This window comes from Hylaeus volcanicus, unplaced genomic scaffold (genome assembly GCF_026283585.1).
Source record: "Hylaeus volcanicus isolate JK05 unplaced genomic scaffold, UHH_iyHylVolc1.0_haploid 11990, whole genome shotgun sequence".
NCBI classification, from domain to species: domain Eukaryota; kingdom Metazoa; phylum Arthropoda; class Insecta; order Hymenoptera; family Colletidae; genus Hylaeus; species Hylaeus volcanicus.
In genome coordinates, this window is record NW_026532996.1 from 436 (window position 1) to 17,312 (window position 16,877).

Consider the following 16,877-nt stretch of genomic DNA (forward strand, 5'->3'; position numbering starts at 1 on the left):
CGGGGCGAATTAAATACACATACGTGGGACCATACTGTTGTGTGTGTGTCTCATGGATCATATGTATGTGTAGTAACGACACTGGCGCCATCATTCCTTACGCGCGCGAGTTGGAGTGGACTTCAACCCTAAATACGGCAGCTTGTGGGCCCTGGTATCATCCGAATAGTCGACTGTTTTGTAAACAAACACTCCTTCTAAACTCGAAGTAACTCTGCGTAAACACTCAGAAAAGTAATGCGAAAATCAGGCAATGTTTTGTTTAAATCGTATTATTTAACAACTACAGTAAGTTATATAAATAAAACTTATACTATTGTTTACTACACATATACGTTAATATAATACTTGATTATGTTTTTTATTTGTTTCATTAGAAACGAAGTTATGATGAAACAAAGCAAAAAATCTCAGTGTCCGAATATTAAAGTTACTCACAGTAACTGTTTGGAAAATTACAAATGTTTGATATCATTCTGTCTTTGTCTCTTCTCCGTTTGTTGTATCTCCTTCTTTGTCGCAGCATCATTAGAGAGACAAGGATCGAACTATCCTTGTTTCGGAGCTTCCTACTTTTTCCGCCAACTATCGCTGAAGTCAACTCGGAGTTTTGCTCGGTCTTCTGCGCACCCTATCTCGTATCCATAATATATGGTGTTTGGCTCTCTCTTCGCAAAAGGCAATTTTGTGTTTCTATCATCCGATTGGTCAGTGCATTTAAATGAAACGTTTACTCTAGAGAAGGAGGTGCATTATTTGATGACGTAATTTTTATTCTAAGCTCATAACGAATCATCTCTAGTTTTACATGAAACAACGTTGTGTGGATATGTACATTTGCATACAAAATATCGTTTTATAAAATAAAGTGGAAGTAGTATTAATAACAAATAATATTTTTTTCATGTATAACAAAATTCAAGTACTTTTCCAAATAATCTCTAAAATGGATAAAATGGAATGCTTAAAAAATTGTTGAACGAATAAATTAAATCTCGTGAGATTTAATTAGTTCTTCTTCATCATTAAAAGAATGCCAGGGTAAGCACGATTATTTCTCTTGCGAAACGTAGTGTTATAAGATATCTCTTCCGCCGTTAAAAATTCATTTACAGGTATATAATTTTAAATTCGTTACTATGAAGATATTTAAAATTTAATTTGAGATACATATGATATTTACATCTGTGTTTATTCGTCGTAGAAGGAAGAAAACAAGTTGAAATTTATGGGAACCAGAGTACATCGTGGAATGAAATAATCATCTATAAGATCTAGTTACAAAGATACAATGATATTGCACGAAAAGTTAATTTTATTCATTCAGGAAAATTAATTTAATACTTGTACATTATTAAATTGCATTGATTTTCGATTGAAATTTATTTGTAATTGTTACTTTAATAATTAATATTTTTTTCCATTCTTTTATTATTCATATCTTAATAAAATTAAAAATATCGTTTGCTATGTGAAAACTGTATGAAACTATACAAAATTGAGAAATAATTGAAATTAAAATATATAATATTGATGTGTAGTGTCCGCGCGAAGAAGGAAAGAAAGAAGACGAGGTACTCACGACTAAGACTTTATTATGACTAATTGTCCGGCTTACCATAATGAGGGTTATGCAATATATTTATTAAATAGTGTAAATGTTAAATGTTTATAAAATAAGGGAATATCTTATTATATTATTTGATACTATTTATGAACTTTTATTAAAAGTTTAATATGTATTATAAGTTTTCTTCTTTATACAGATAGAGATTACTATTAACAATATAATCTTTACCAAAGTGTTACAGAAATGTCTTTGGATCATATGTTTTGTTCTCGCTGCAGAGAAGGTTTTGTAGCTCATGAAAAAATTGTTAATTCACATGGAGAATTATGGCATTCTCAATGTTTTGTGTAAGAATACTCTATTTCTAGAAATAGTTTATATTTTCAATTAACACGGATTTTAATAATGTAATTAATTTCCCTGTAAATAATTTTTAACGAATGTTTTATTTTATTAGATGCGCTCAGTGTTTTCGTCCATTTCCTGATGGAATATTTTATGAATTTGAAGGATACAAGTATTGCGAGCATGATTTTCATGTATTATTTGCTCCCTGTTGTGAAAAATGTGGTAAGGTACATTTGATTTACCTAACTTTAATGTTGTTTAAGAATTTTAATACATATTGTGATATTATTAACGTGTAACTTTATGGAAATAACTTTTAAACTTTTTTATGTATAGGAGAATTTGTTATTGGTCGTGTGATAAAAGCAATGAATGCCAATTGGCATCCAGGTTGTTTCCGTTGTGAAGAATGCAATGGTGAATTGGCTGATGCAGGATTTATTAAATGTCAGGGTAGAGCTTTATGTCATACCTGTAATGCACGTGTGAAAGCTGGAGCACTTGGAAAATATATCTGTCATCAGTGCCAGTATGTGGCATTTTAGTTTTAATTTTATTTGTGCAATAAATTGTAAGAAAAGTTTATCTGTTACACTCTAACATATGTATATGTTTTCAGTGGAGTAATTGACGATAAACCTCTGCGCTTTCGTGGGGAATTATATCATCCCTATCATTTTAATTGTTCAGCTTGTGGAGTAGAACTTAATTCTGATGCCAGAGAAGTGAATTCCAGGGCAGGATATGCTGCTAATGATATGGTATTTATGAAAAGGTTGTTGTATTTTTAAATATTATCTTGAAGATATATATTGGCAATTAATATTTTTAGAATGAGCTATATTGTTTGAGATGTCATGACAAAATGGGAATTCCAATTTGTGGAGCTTGTCGACGTCCAATTGAAGAACGTGTAGTAACTGCTTTGGGTAAACACTGGCATGTTGAGCACTTTGTTTGTGCAAAATGTGAGAAACCATTCTTAGGTCATCGGCATTATGAAAAAAAAGGTTTAGCTTATTGCGAGACTCATTACCACCAACTCTTTGGAAATCTTTGTTTTGTATGCAATCAAGTAATCAATGGCGATGGTATGTATATTATGTTTTATTATTATTTAAATTCGATAGAATTATTTAATTTGTTACATTCAGGAAAATATATTTGTTACATTACTTTCAAAATTGACTTAACACATTGAGTGCCGGCCCGATAATAATGCGCGTTTCTGAATCTATCGCTTGACCGCAGGCACTGCGACAATGCGGGTTTCTAAATTTATCGTTTAACTTTAATATAATTCATACATTACAAATTTCGATTTTGTTTTTGTATTTTTCATTTTTGTTAAATTCTATATACTTGATGAATAGTCAATTAAAATATCCCATTTTACTTTAGCTACTTATTGTTCAGAGACAGACAAACAAAACTGGCGTTTAGGGGTTCAGTAGCTGATATGTAGTCGTTATGCAATGTGTTAAGTATGGCATATGGTTGCTAGGATAGAGTACTCTTATGTACCCTTATTCAAAGATTAAGTTTAACCAGTGCAATCCTTTTTCATGTATTTCTTGCCAGATTATAAGGGGTTACTATATATTGTATATTTTGTATTTTTCAGTTTTCACAGCTTTAAACAAAGCATGGTGTGTTCATCACTTTGCATGTGCGTTTTGTGATCAAAAAATGAATCAGAAAACCAAGTTTTTTGAATTTGATTTAAAGCCAGCTTGTAAAAAATGTTATGATAAATTTCCGCAAGAGTTGAAGAAACGTATGCGTCGCATGTATGATTTAAACCCTAAAAGAATACCAGCTTAAAGGTGCACTACTCCTAAGTACTTATACGGATTATTGGAAATTATAATTTTCAGTGCACGAATGTTATTAGGGTATAATATTGTTTAAATATAATGTTATTCTCATGCATTAATTGATAATATTGTTTACATAGTCATATTTATTTTTTCTATTTTAAACTTAATAATTAACATTCGAACAATAGAAAGTTCTGGCGACTATACAAGTGACCTAGTCTATTCAGATTTCTAGCGTCTACTTTCGAATACATTTAGTTTCTTAACACTTTTTAAATCACACTAACATATAAATAAATAAAAAATACTAATTTGAAAATAACATACGTATATATTCTACAATATTCAATATATATAACGTTAATGAAAACAGAAAAAATAAATGTTTTTATAGGTTTTTTTTTAAAAATATACATAGAATAATGGTTTTGCATTAAATGTGCATTACGTATGTGTTTCTAATAATAATTATATTCTTAAAATGTATACATCGCTAGAGGTTTTTGTATCTGATACACGATATAATTGAGATAATTAGGCGATCCTGAAAAAGCTGCATTTTGTACACCATATAATGTACATATGGTGAAATAGTGAAATATTTTAATTGCACAATGGTTATGTTTTGCAAGGATAATGTGCACACATAAGTAACATTTATTATATATGCGGCCTTTAAAGTACCTTATTATTATAAACAATATGTTTGATACAATTATATACAGAGCTATGTATATTTGACACCAACAGAGTTTGTAAATATTAAAAACCAACTAAAAATGGAAGGCTAAGTCACAAACAGACTGACATTCCAACAAATAAAACAATAAAAAAAATGGTTAATGTAATGTTTTTTATTTATCATTGTTTTAAATTATCACTTATATTTAAGTTATCACGTATTGACACAATGATCGATCATAGTACCTAAATAATTAGCCACTCATGAGCATGTCAGCCATTTGCTATAATCGAAATCCTTGCCGAAGTGGTTCGTATCGATAGAGTTTTCCGTTTCCTTGTTTTATGTATTTTCTACGTCGTTCATTATTTCCGGTGGGTACCGCTTGTGTTTTTTTGATATAATGCCACAGTTGGCTACAATTATTGTTTTAATCGGTTTTCCCGTCTTTGTCCCAAATTCTTCAATCTAAAAATTACATAAATTAGATTAGTCTCTAATAAAAATGTACACAATGTTGAATTCAGGTGCATATTTTATTTTTAAATATAGGATGGACCATTTCAAACTGGTCACTTGATTAAACAGGTTTAGTTTTAAACTTAATAAAAACATTTATGGGAGACATTTTTTTATTTAATGTAAGACATAGCGTGGAGATATTTTCTTTGTTCCAGGTGGATATACCAATAATATTTTAAGGTCATAATTTTCTCTTTTTTTTAAACAAAGTGATATAAATTTTTATTTGCTTTCAAACAGTTTTCTATACCTTGTAAATATTTGAGAGACCCGAAATAACCTTTCCAAAAACTACATGTTTTCCATCCATTGTCTCTAACCGTCTAAAAGTAAGATTAAATTTGGAATCGTTTTTATTTTCATCGTCATTACACATAGATAAAATGCCAGGGCCAGCATGACGTAAATTGAAATTCTCATTCACGAATGATTGATCAAATATAGAAGCTCTTCCGCTACCATTAAAATTCGTAACGTCTCCGCCTTGACACCAATAACCGGTAACAATACGGTGAAAGGGTGTGTTCCTGTTGGATAATGGATATTTGAACTTTGCCTTTTCAGGTTTTATGATATTTTATTTCTATTATATAGTTAACATATTACAAATCATTTAATCGTTCAATAGAACCACGATAGTTGTAAAGAAATGGTGTTAAAAACTTTTGCACGTATCGTGATTCATGCAATTATAGAGGTAATCAATTCGGTAAAAAAGAATCCTACTCATTGTCAGTGATGATAGAGATGGCTCCACGTCACGCATACGCACAGTTTTTAGCGTCACTAATACGACTATAAAACTGGCGTCCTTAGTTGCTCTAAAGAATTATAAAAGTATAACAAAATAGAGACCATCTATCGTTCCCTTAGGGAACCAAAATCTAAGGCGGATGGTTACCGCGCTAAAAGATAGAAGAGGCAGCCGTGTCGTTCGGGGCTGATACTCACGGGGAAAATAATTCACTTGACCACAGACTATTGTCCCTTGCTGGATGGTTGGCGAGGGTCTCACAAACTAGTGGGGACTGAGGAGACAGATGATTACGCTCGCTCCGTCTAAACGTCCCCATGATCCCCTTTTTTCCGGCAGTCACAGTACATAGTCGTATTCTGATGCTTGAATACTGACCTGGCTCCGTCGTTCGTTAGGTGTCCGTGCAGGTAGAGGTGTCGCCGTTACGCAACAGCCAATTGAGCTGCCTCACCAACCATCCAGCAAAGCATAGTACCTAGAACCTATAAGAAAGAGGTGGGAAGGGGGAAGTGTTAGGGAATAGAACAACAGAACAACAGAATCAGGGAAGGGAGGAAGGGAAGTGGTAATTTTGAAGGGCAATAGATCCAGCCCGCGTTACGGAACACGTAGGCTGAGAATGGTAATCGAACAGCAGACTAGGATTAGCATGACAAGGGGTGTATAGGACTCTACTCTCAGGTTTGATGGCATAGTGAAGAGGGGAGACAGAAATGCAGGCTGATACTGTGGGTCCTGAGGGATGTGGATTGCCTAACACTCAACTACGCTTCGGCGTTCTCGAGGAATAGGCAGCATGGCCCAGCCCAATGATGGACCACCCTCACGGAGTAGCTAGCGTCCTTAACAACGATAGGCCCGGGCCAAAGAAAAGTGAGGAACTAACGAAAGGTCTTAATGCTAGATCGGGGTAACATGGCACAAGGAACACAAGGACCCTCTAAAAAAATATAACCGACTTCGAAAAAATATTAAAATTGCACTAAAAAGTATGAAATAATTTCTATTTCATTTATATTAAATGATATTCAATAATATATTACATTTCTATTTCCTTTATATTAAATTATGTTAAATAACCTTTTCGTAGTCGGCGCAAAATTAAAAACTTTTAAATTCCTGCTTGAGTTAGTTTTTGGTGAAAGCGGCAATGTTGAATGCTGTTAAAGTATACATGTATACTGTCTACGTGAAAGTCCAGGTCGGTCACCTGGGGTTGTTGATGGCAATAGACTTCCCCAGAAAAAGAGGACCCAAAAGCAAAATTCCTTACAATTGCTCAACACTAGAGTTTTACGTGGTTTCCGAGTACTTGCCTCGATGAAATGTAATAATGGAGAGGGCCATTGTCGTTCCATTTTCTTTCCTGGTCGGCTGTGTGAAGGTTCGTTAGAATAAGAAACCCTACCAGTGGTCAGTGGTACTAAGAATCAGTTATTAGGCGCCTGTTTGTCGTTTTACAAACCCATCACTTTCGTGTGGGTGCAGGTATGGCCGTATAGCCGAGATACTGTCCTATAGAACGCTCAGCCAGAGAATAAATGTCTACGTGAAAGTACTGTCTGAGTAGATTTGGAATAGTTTGTGGTGAAGGCGCCGATGGTGAAACGTGTTAATGTATATGATGTCTGAAGTAGATATGATGATAGCAATAATTTAAGGGCATAAGTTTTGTCCCTCCGAAAGAAATTTAAACCAAATTTGGTCATTTTGAATGTAAGAAATTTTTAATTTTTCGCCGACTACAAAAAGATTATTTAACATAATTTAATATAAAGGAAATAGAAATTTAATATATTATCGAATATCATTTAATATAAATGAAATAGAAATTATTTCACTCTTTTTAGTGGCAATCTATAACCAGTAGATTTCATGCAATAACAATAGTTATGAGCAATATACAGGGTGTCCCAAAAATTTTGAATGTCCTTGAATGGGGTGTTTCGGGGGGTGATTTGAAACAATTTTTCCTTAGCAAAAATGGTGTTCGAGGCTTCGTTAAGGGGATATTCTAGAAACAAACTTGCGCTCTGATTGGTCGGGGGTTTCTGTCAATATCTCCTTAACGAAACCTCGAACAACATTTTCGCTAAGATAAAATTGTTTCAAATCACCCCCCAAAACACCCCTTTCAAGGACATCCAACATTTTTGGGACACCCTGTATAGTTGCAAATGGGATTATCAGGAATGCATTGGAACTAAATGTGAAAGGATTGATTGTGTTTGGTAAATTCCTTGTCAAGCTACACCAGAGCATAGCAATTTTGCGCCAACAATGTTTTTAAACAATGAAAGTGTCCATAAATTTTTGCAAATGGGAACATCACGAATTCATCTATCATGAAATGTAGAAGGCTCCATCGCAGTCGGTTAATTCCTTGCCGAGTTACATAAAGGAATTGAAAGTTTGCAATAACAATAGTTATAAACAATAAGAAAAATCATTTTTGCAAAGTGATCAACTCGAAAACTGTCCAGCAGCTAAATGTAAAGGGTTTCATCGAATTCAGGCCGAACATACGTGAAATAGTCCAATTTTGCAATAAAAAGTGCAATAAAGTGGTAAAAAATGGAAGTAGGTCAAATGTCTTTCTAAGCTTTTAAGAGGCAACGAAGCCCTACTAGATGCAAGAAGATTCAATCCGATTGGTCAATTCGTTTCGAAATAAGAAGCAATACAACATTTTTCGGTTTATTGCACAAAAAAACGGATAAAAAATGAGAAATCACAAAATTTGTTGATAATAGGACCACCCTCGAGACATGCTCTACAAGATGCAATAGGTTTCATCCCGACTGGTCAAGCCGTATGGACGTAATCGAGTAACATACATATAAAAAAAAAAAAAAAAAATATACATGTCGAATTGAGTAATCTCCTCCTTTTTGAAGACGGTAAAAAATGGGACATAGCTGCTCCCTCTTGACTTGTGTCTCGTAAGGAGACACAACACGCGCAGCGATGGTTTTTGTAAACGAAAAAATTTCTATTCTTGGAAGAGAAAATCCAACACCATGTTTATTGTAGCTACAGTACGGGTTTAGCGATCTCGAGGTCCCGAGCTATAGGGAGCCAGTGGGTCCCAACATTCATGTAAAGAATGTAATGTAAAAAGTTAAAGATTGATGTAAAATAATGTAAATGTGACATGAAAAAGAGCACATGTTAATAATAAGTGCAACAATCAATATAAAACAGATTTCGTATCCTTATAAGATAAAGAAACAAACAAACAAATAAAGACCAATATCGTTTTGTATAGCTACACTACTGTGCGCTCCGCTTTTTCCGACGTGCATGCACGAGTAACGCAATAGTAACGCACGAGTAACGAGGGCCGTCCCCACCTTTGCGTTCCACTCTTTCCATTTCTTCCATTCTCTCGTCGCGCTTTGACCGTGACACGTGACATATGTGTAGTTTTCCTCGTAACTGTGGGGAAGGGTACCTCACATGCAAAACAAGACTGAATGACCTAGCCAAACTAGGCAATAAGGTCACAATAACCTGGGTCCCAGGACACTCAGGAGTAACAGGCAACGAAGAAGCCGATAGACTAGCAAACCTGGGTTCGGATGTACCCCCTACGGGACCCGAACCCATAATACCACTGCCCGAAGCAGCATACAACGAAGAAATTAGAAAATGGCGTGAAACAGCCAAGAAAAGGAAATGGATAGACACCCAAGATTACAAGCAGGCCAAAGAAATGTTTATGTGCTAGGCACATAAACAAATAATAGGAAACGAGCACGAGAAACAATACAACTAAACAAACAAGACTGATTACGACTAGGAGGAAACACCTAGAACAACCCTTCCTAGAACCAGACATGATACCAATGTTGAAACCAGCCAAAATAACATCCTACATAGCAGAAATTAACCCATGGAAAATGAACGAAACCTAACAAGTAGCATAAATAATTACATCCCACGAGGGTAAAACATGGCGTGTGTACTAAAGAGGACCCAAAAACCGCTCCGGCACAAAAAGGAGCCACAGGGAACGCCTTGGTATGGAGGTCAACTGTGGCACCTCGCCGAGGAAGGGGTCCACTGGCGGGGGGCGAGGAGAGGGCCCCCTTCCACACGCGCCACAACACACACAAGCCAAGTGTATAATACGGCACCTCCAAGCAATGGGTGTATTACAAGTAAACCAACAATAACCATCGTAAGTAAAGGGCTAGCGCGCTTCCCCCTAGAATGGGAAGAGCTCAGACCTAGGACGGGTGGTGACCGTACCTGATATACACAATCATACAAAAGGGGATTACGGAACCATGAAAATGGATCCAACAACCTTGCGTAAGAGGTGATGTCCACTATCAACAAAAAACCTCCCAACAGGGAAAGGGGGATCCTAAGCGAACCCTGAGGCGGGTGGTCACCGCACAATAATCACAGTCGCGCCAGCAAGGAGTGAGAGCTACGGGGGCAAACGAGACAAACTGTAAACCCAAATAAGATAGGCCCGTGATAGGAATAGGTAAGATCGGCGGAGGAGGACGAGCAGCTGCGGTGCTGCCTTGACCTCCAAGATGCAGCAGAGCACTGCTCGAACTACTCTGCGGTTCTTAATTAGAGGACCCGCGGAGTGTCAAAAAACAGAGACAAGCCGGTAATCCAAACGTCGAGCGATGTCGACGGGCCACCGCCGGCGTAAGGAACCGAGTGGGATAGACTAATCAACTAAGGAGGAGGGAGGGCTATAGACTTGCCTGCGACCCAGACACTACCTCTCAGACAGAGGCGGGTGGGGAAAGAGGGAAGGGGGAGTGCTAGGGAATAAAGTCAGAGAGGGGGGAAGGGGGGTGGTAAACTTGAAGGTACGAAATCTAGCCTGGGTTACGGAACACGTAGGCTGAGAAAGGTAGAAGCTGTTGTAGCTACGAGCGTTACGCCGCAGACTGATATTCTAGAGTTCGTGGGTTCGAGACTCGGTAATGGAAAATTTTTTTCTGGCCGGGATCGCCCCACTTGACTTGGTGGCGGCGGAACGGGCGCGGCTATATCATATAGTTTGCGCCGCCCGCCGACCGCCAGGGGTCGATCTCGGCAGAGAGGAGGCCGAGGAGGTCGAAGAAATGAAGCGTCAGGCCCGGACGAACACGTTCGCCTGGTGGAAGCAGCGCTTGATTGATGCTCAATCGGGTCGTTCAATCGTCCGGGCCATCCTGCCCGTATTTGATACGTGGTGCAGGGTGCGGAGAAGGTTGACCTTCCGCCTCACGCAGGTACTCACCGGTCATGGGTGTTTTGGTGAGTACCTGCATAGAATGGGGCGGGAGCCAACCGCGCAGTGTCACCACTGCGGCGAAGACGTGGACACGGCGCAACATACGCTCGAGGAGTGCCCGGCATGGGCAGAGCAGCGTCGTGTCCTCCGAGCCGCGGTGGGAGGGTATGACCTCTCGCTCGGGACCGTGGTCGACCACATGGTCTCGAGCGACAGGTCGTGGAAGGCGGTGGCCTCCTTCTGTGAGACAGTAATGTCCGAGAAGGAGGCCGCCGAGAGAGCCCGGGAACGGGACCCGGGATCGGCCCGTAGGGTGTGGGCGCAGGGGCGACCCTCGCGCCGTAGACCCCCGCCAAATAGGCGGGTAGCTTTGAGCGGGACTGTGCGGGGCTCCCCCCCCCCGCGACAGGTCACGTCCCCTTCGCAAAGGGGGAAAGGGCCAATAGGCCGAGAAGGCCACCGGACCGGGGTGTGAGCTGACCCCGGTCCATTGAGGGAAGCTATGCTTCCCTCGGGGTGGTCCGGAACACACCTCCGACGGCTCTATCTTACCGGAAGTAGGCGTCATCCTGGCCCGTCCCGGGTGGGCCCTATCGTAGGGGTCTTACGCCTTGGACGGGACACGATGATGCCAGAGAGCTGTAAGTGGACCGAGCGGGGGCTCGGGAAGCTTAAGTCGAAGGCTCTCATGGGATGGGGACACCGGGCGGGTCACTCCACCCGGGGTCTTTTTAGCGTAGGGAAAGCGGGGGCTAACTCCCCCGCATGGGATTTTATGTATAGCGGAGGCTGTCCTGTTGAGTACACGCGTGATCCAGGCAGTCTCCATTTAACTATGAGGTGTGTGTGTGGTTTTAGCGGGTATGGCCAGGGCTGAGTCCCGCATACCCCTGCCTTTCCCCCCGGGAAGGCGAGACATGCGTAAAGCATTTCCACACATAAAAAAAAAAAAGGCTGAGAAAGGTGACTGACTATCGGCCCAGGAATAAAATGATAAGGGGTGGATAGAGCTCTCAGTCTCGATGGCACGGCGCAAGGGGAAATATGCAGGCTGGCACTGCAGGTTCTGAGGGATGTGAATTGCCCGACGTCCAACTCCGCTTCGGCATTACCGAGATATAGGTAGAATGGGCCCACCCAATAATGGACCGCCCCGTGAAGTAGCGATGTCCTCGTGAAGCATGGCCAGGGCCAAATGAAACCGAGAATCCAGCGAGAAACAGGTAGAATCAACGGCTGGGTGACTGTCCCCTCCGGTCTTACTGCTAGACCGGAACAGGAGCTAAGACCCACGCAATCAAAAGGACTTCGGGGGCCATACCGGCGGCCTCCTCCGGCCAACAAAGCAAACACTATGCAAAAAAGGGTACCTCACAGAAATAAATACGACTTAGTAAACGTATCAAAAACTATATTTTTTTTGTAACAAATGGTAACGAAACTGCTGCTCGTTACGTGCAACGTAGAAACTAAAACCGCCGAAGAGGGGATCGCTCAAGGCGGATTTCATCAATACTCCCTCCTAAACGATGGAGTCGTATAAAAAAAAGGAAAAATAAATAAAAACAAAAATAATCTCTATTCCTGACTTGTTCTGAATCGCACCCTCTTCCCTGGTCCTTGGTGTACGCGCAGTGCGCGTGTTTTCGTCGTACCACTCCGTTACTGAGCCGTTCCCGATGTGGAAGGACGAAACGCATTGCGTGATCCAGGCACTTCCCAAGTAGCTTAGGCGGGTGTGAATAGCCATCGCGGATGGGCGCGCCTCCCCTCCCTGATGATAGTCCCACATGACCTCGGCTTCTCCCCCGCTGAGCCGAAGTATGCGTAACGCATTTCTCCACAATAAAAAAAAAAGGTCTACAATAGCTTTGCTGGATCAAATACTCGAACTTCTCCTTGTCAAGCGTATGTCAAGCGTTAATTCTTTCGTTCCGTATGTTACTATTCGGTTTCCATTGGCTGCATAAAGCTTAAAATCCGCGACCTGCGTTTTGTCGTGTTGTGTTGCTGGTAGTACAGATACATTCGCTTCTGTATCAATCAGAAATCGGATGCTAATGTACTTATCGGAGATAAATAAACGGCGCGAAACGTTAGGACCATTAGTGATTGCTGCTAACTCTGATGGTACATCACGTTTTGATTGAGTGATCCCGCCTCCAACCTCCTGTTGTGATAGAAACACATAGCGTGTTCGCCAGAGTTTTCGTGGTTCCCAGGACGGCTCCTGCTTCGGGATTGCCATCGTATTCGACCTCTCCTATGACCTTTACGGTTACTTCGGTTAAAACATCTACCTGCGTTGTTAGTTCGCTAATCTGTTGCGTCAATCGTTGTATCGGATTTTCCTGGATCGTGGCCGTAGAAGTTATACTTGAGAGTGTTGTCGATGCCACAGCTATCATCGGATTTGCAGAGCTCTCCATTATTTTGTCGGCACATTCTGCTAATTTCTCTAAATCCGAACTGTCAAAGACGGAGAGCACTTCCTGGACTCGCAGTAGTAGACGTTGAGTCCACAACGTCTGCAGAATCTCCTTCGAGGCACTGGTTCCTGCGAGATTTCGCATCTCTCTCAGCAGCGCAGAAGGCTTCTTGTAACCAAGTCCGCTCATCAACTTCCGCAATCTCTTTTCTTGCAATTTAGTAAATCTTTCGATTAATGCTTCTTTTAAACCTTTATACCTGCTTCCTTCTCGAGGATTTTCCAGGACATCTACGACCATCCCCATCGTCTCTTCATCGAGGTATCTCATTCCGAATTTGACGTCGTCTGCTCTTATGCGATATGACGCGAATTCACTCTCTAGCTAGATAAACCAGACTTTGGGTCAGTAATAGGCAAAACCCTAGGCTTCGAATAAATCTGAAGTTTGCCGATATGTTTGTCTCGTTTCCTCTTTTAAACATTTTCCATAGAAGGAAACGAGACAAACACATCGGTTTGGGTCGGTTTCTCCAGAAGGTCGGTAATTTGATATTTCGGAACTTGGCGTAAATTTCGCCGCCACTCGTTGGTGTGGTTGTTATTTTATTGTTTCCTGTAGAATTTTCACTATTAGTAGGTCTTGACGTGCTTTGACTGTTGCCTTGGTCTTCCATCGACTGCTCGTTTTGGGTTTCCGACATCGTTGCTATCTATTTTTTGAACGTGCGACTTTATAGTTACTTCCGATCACGTCGGTTAATTCTAATCACGTCGAGGTCACCAAATTTATGTGGGGAAGGGCACCCCACATAAATAAATGCGACTTAATAAACGTATAAAAAACTATATATTTCTTTTGTAACAAATGGTAACGAAACTGCTGCTCGTCGCGTGCAACGTAGGAACTAAAACTGTCGAAGAGGGGATCGCTCAAGGCAGATCTCCATATAACGTATTCCAATTGACTGCAGAAAACCTTACCAGTATTCGAACAAAAATATTGCACATAAAAATGAACACAAGACACAAATACATGAAACATACATATACAATCATATATTGGAAGCATATACCTTACCAATAATAACTGAATACATTTAAAGAAGACTAATTTTAAATAAAAAAATGCAAGCATTTCCAGAAAGTAGCTATAACAAAAAAATTACTGATTTATAACATATATACACACCCCTATATATGTGTACATACTTCCAGAAAAACTCATAAGGAAGAAGTAGAAATATGAATAAAAAAAAGCACCAACACTTTTGTACTTTATTTGTCCGTTAAAAACGCGGAAAAATTGCAAAGGCCCCTTACATGCACCTCCCCTGGCGGTTCAGATACATGTATGGTAGCAGACGACATGGAGCTGTGACGTTAGCTTACACATGCGCAGAAAAGAATCCCTCGAGGGAAAAATCCCACGAATGTCCATCACTGCTATCAGGTTTGTTATATGCACAGTTACATACACACAAAAATCTAAAGTGTGAAAAATTCTTTTGATGATTGAAAATTATTATTCTACAAATAATGTTTTATTTCGATAAACTTCAAGTATTTCTAAGATTAAACGTATAACGAGAGAAAGACGTGATTTAAAAATTTGATTTAATTCTGTCTAATTTCAAGTGATTCTCTTAAATTTTGCTAATTCAATTTACATGGATAGTAAAACCCGGAAATCTTTTTGTTCAGTTGGAGATATTAAATTCGAAAATGTGCCGAATATTATTTGTAACCGTCGATAAATAGGTTAGGAAATGTTAATCTTAATTTTCGATCAAGGTATTTAACGATTGATTATATTTGAGTGAAAACTGGCGTTCGTGAAATTTATTTACTTGTATGATAAACCTTTTCTTGTTCCAAGGCATAGTTCCGCGAAATTTGCACATGTTTGTGGCACAACATCATCATAAAGTTCAAACTGAATGACTCCTAACTTTTGTTTGTCACCTCGGACTTCTATTTCAAAGAAACATTTAGTTCGAATAGATGGATTTAGTACTTTCATTAGTGACAAACTCTTGACCATGCAATGATCTTCATTTACATGAGACACAGTAATTTTACCCTTTGATTCTTCCGGAAACCTATAAAATTCAAGACAAGTTATGATATTTGTAACACTGTTGATTCTGGTTAATTAAGACACATTGAGACCAGAACACTATCCTATTAAAGGGTAAATCGAAAGTATTAGGTTTTGTTATTTAAGATACATATGACTTGTATAAATTGTATTGTTATATAAAATTGATTGTTGTAATTGCAATAATATAAATAACATGTGAACTGCAGTACAAAATATTAATTTATTGACTCAATTCTTACCACTTAATTTTTATCTCTTTTTTTATTACCATTAATGCAATAAATGAATCAAATATAGCATGCTTTGAAAAATCTATACAAATTTATAAGAGATATAAAGATACATGTAAGTGACATAGTACATTCAACAATTTGAATTACTTTAATGATTTTGTTAAAGGATAAGAACCAAATGCATTCATTTTATTTTGTAGTACATACAAGTAGCAATCTGCGATAGCATGGCAAGGAAAAATATCTGGTAATTATTAATGTAGATAAACAGTTCTTCCATGTATAAATAAATGATTTTAAACATGTACATATTATTCCATAAATATTATGTATAAAATTCTTGGAAAGTTAAAAATTCACAATTTGCCTTCTACTGATCATTGCTTTTATTTGCATGTCTTTCCAACTTTTTATAAATTCTGCTGTGGGGTAGTTACTAGTAGCTTTGCGAATTCTCTTCAGTAAAGTTTTATTTGATTTCATAATCACATGATTTTTTGCTTCTTGATCTTCAAAATTAAAATTGTATTTGATGCGTGGCATCCAACAGTCAACTACACCCTATTGTACAAATGCAAGATTACATTTTCTATAATATTGATGTTTCATTAAGTGAATATCATTAGGTTTAATTATAAAGCGTACCTTAGTAATGATTATGAGACTATAATTTATCCCACTAATTGGAACAGTATTTGGAAGGTGAAACCTCCATAAAAAATTAATTATATTTGACTTAATGTGATTAAGTCAAAAGTGCAAAATATCATGAATAAGTTAAAATGTGAATGTACTGAATAAATTTCGAAGCGACGTTTGTTAAGCCTTCACACTAAGTACATAATGATATCAAATTGAAAAATACAGAAAGAAATATAGTTATTCGTGTTCATAATGAAAAGTTTTTTGAATGTAAAGTAGTTACCCTGGTACGAGTAATTATGCTGATCCTTTTTAACATTTCCATGTTTTGTTTATCTATTTCTTTGATGCGATTCGCATCAATATTTAAATTGCGTGTTTTATAATAACAGGAAACTTCAAACTTTGGCGATTCGTTATCGACTACAGCTACGGCTTCAGTAATCCTTCGTTTATATCTTTTATAGGATTTCTCGTCCATAATTTTCTTATTTGTAATGATTTTCTGATTTTCCGCGTATAA

At 38.4% G+C, this 16,877-nt stretch overlaps 2 protein-coding genes across 4 annotated transcripts; one reads left to right on the top strand and one right to left on the bottom strand.

The window, feature by feature from the left end:
- The first annotated feature begins 118 nt into the window (after positions 1 to 118).
- Positions 119 to 3,854, top strand: LOC128882491 (LIM and senescent cell antigen-like-containing domain protein 1). Of its 3 annotated transcripts, XM_054134099.1 has the most exons (8): positions 120 to 288; positions 524 to 1,041; positions 1,804 to 1,917; positions 2,028 to 2,140; positions 2,255 to 2,447; positions 2,538 to 2,679; positions 2,751 to 3,009; positions 3,543 to 3,854. In XM_054134099.1, the coding sequence occupies exons 2-8, from the start codon at positions 1,034 to 1,036 to the stop codon at positions 3,740 to 3,742; spliced, it is 1,029 nt and encodes a 342-aa protein (XP_053990074.1). In that variant the 5' UTR covers positions 120 to 288; positions 524 to 1,033; the 3' UTR covers positions 3,743 to 3,854. The 3 variants fall into 3 exon arrangements, with proteins under 3 accessions (XP_053990075.1, XP_053990074.1, XP_053990073.1); XM_054134100.1 differs by lacking the exon at positions 524 to 1,041 and having other exon boundaries at positions 119 to 288; XM_054134098.1 differs by lacking the exons at positions 120 to 288; positions 524 to 1,041 and adding an exon at positions 1,542 to 1,574.
- A 144-nt stretch (positions 3,855 to 3,998) lies between these two features.
- Positions 3,999 to 6,628, bottom strand: LOC128882492 (peptidyl-prolyl cis-trans isomerase A-like). The gene is made up of 3 exons (XM_054134101.1): positions 5,894 to 6,628; positions 5,193 to 5,469; positions 3,999 to 4,888 (listed from the first exon to the last, which is right to left on the bottom strand). The coding sequence occupies exons 1-3, from the start codon at positions 6,013 to 6,015 to the stop codon at positions 4,763 to 4,765; spliced, it is 525 nt and encodes a 174-aa protein (XP_053990076.1). The 5' UTR covers positions 6,016 to 6,628; the 3' UTR covers positions 3,999 to 4,762.
- Between the last annotated feature and the right edge of the window lie 10,249 nt (positions 6,629 to 16,877).

Bases quoted from the DNA above. Each gene is read 5' to 3' on its own strand.
- LOC128882491 (XM_054134099.1), top strand. The intron at 1,918-2,027 runs GTAAGAATACTC...TTATTTTATTAG, and splicing joins TGGCATTCTCAATGTTTTGT to ATGCGCTCAGTGTTTTCGTC. The intron at 3,010-3,542 runs GTATGTATATTA...TGTATTTTTCAG, and splicing joins TCAAGTAATCAATGGCGATG to TTTTCACAGCTTTAAACAAA.
- LOC128882492 (XM_054134101.1), bottom strand. From the start codon at position 6,015: ATGGGGACGTTTAGACGGAGCGAGCGTAATCATCTGTCTCCTCAGTCC. The intron at 5,470-5,893 runs GTGAGTATCAGC...ATTATCCAACAG, and splicing joins TCAAGTGAATTATTTTCCCC to GAACACACCCTTTCACCGTA. The intron at 4,889-5,192 runs GTATAGAAAACT...TGTAATTTTTAG, and splicing joins GTCTCTCAAATATTTACAAG to ATTGAAGAATTTGGGACAAA.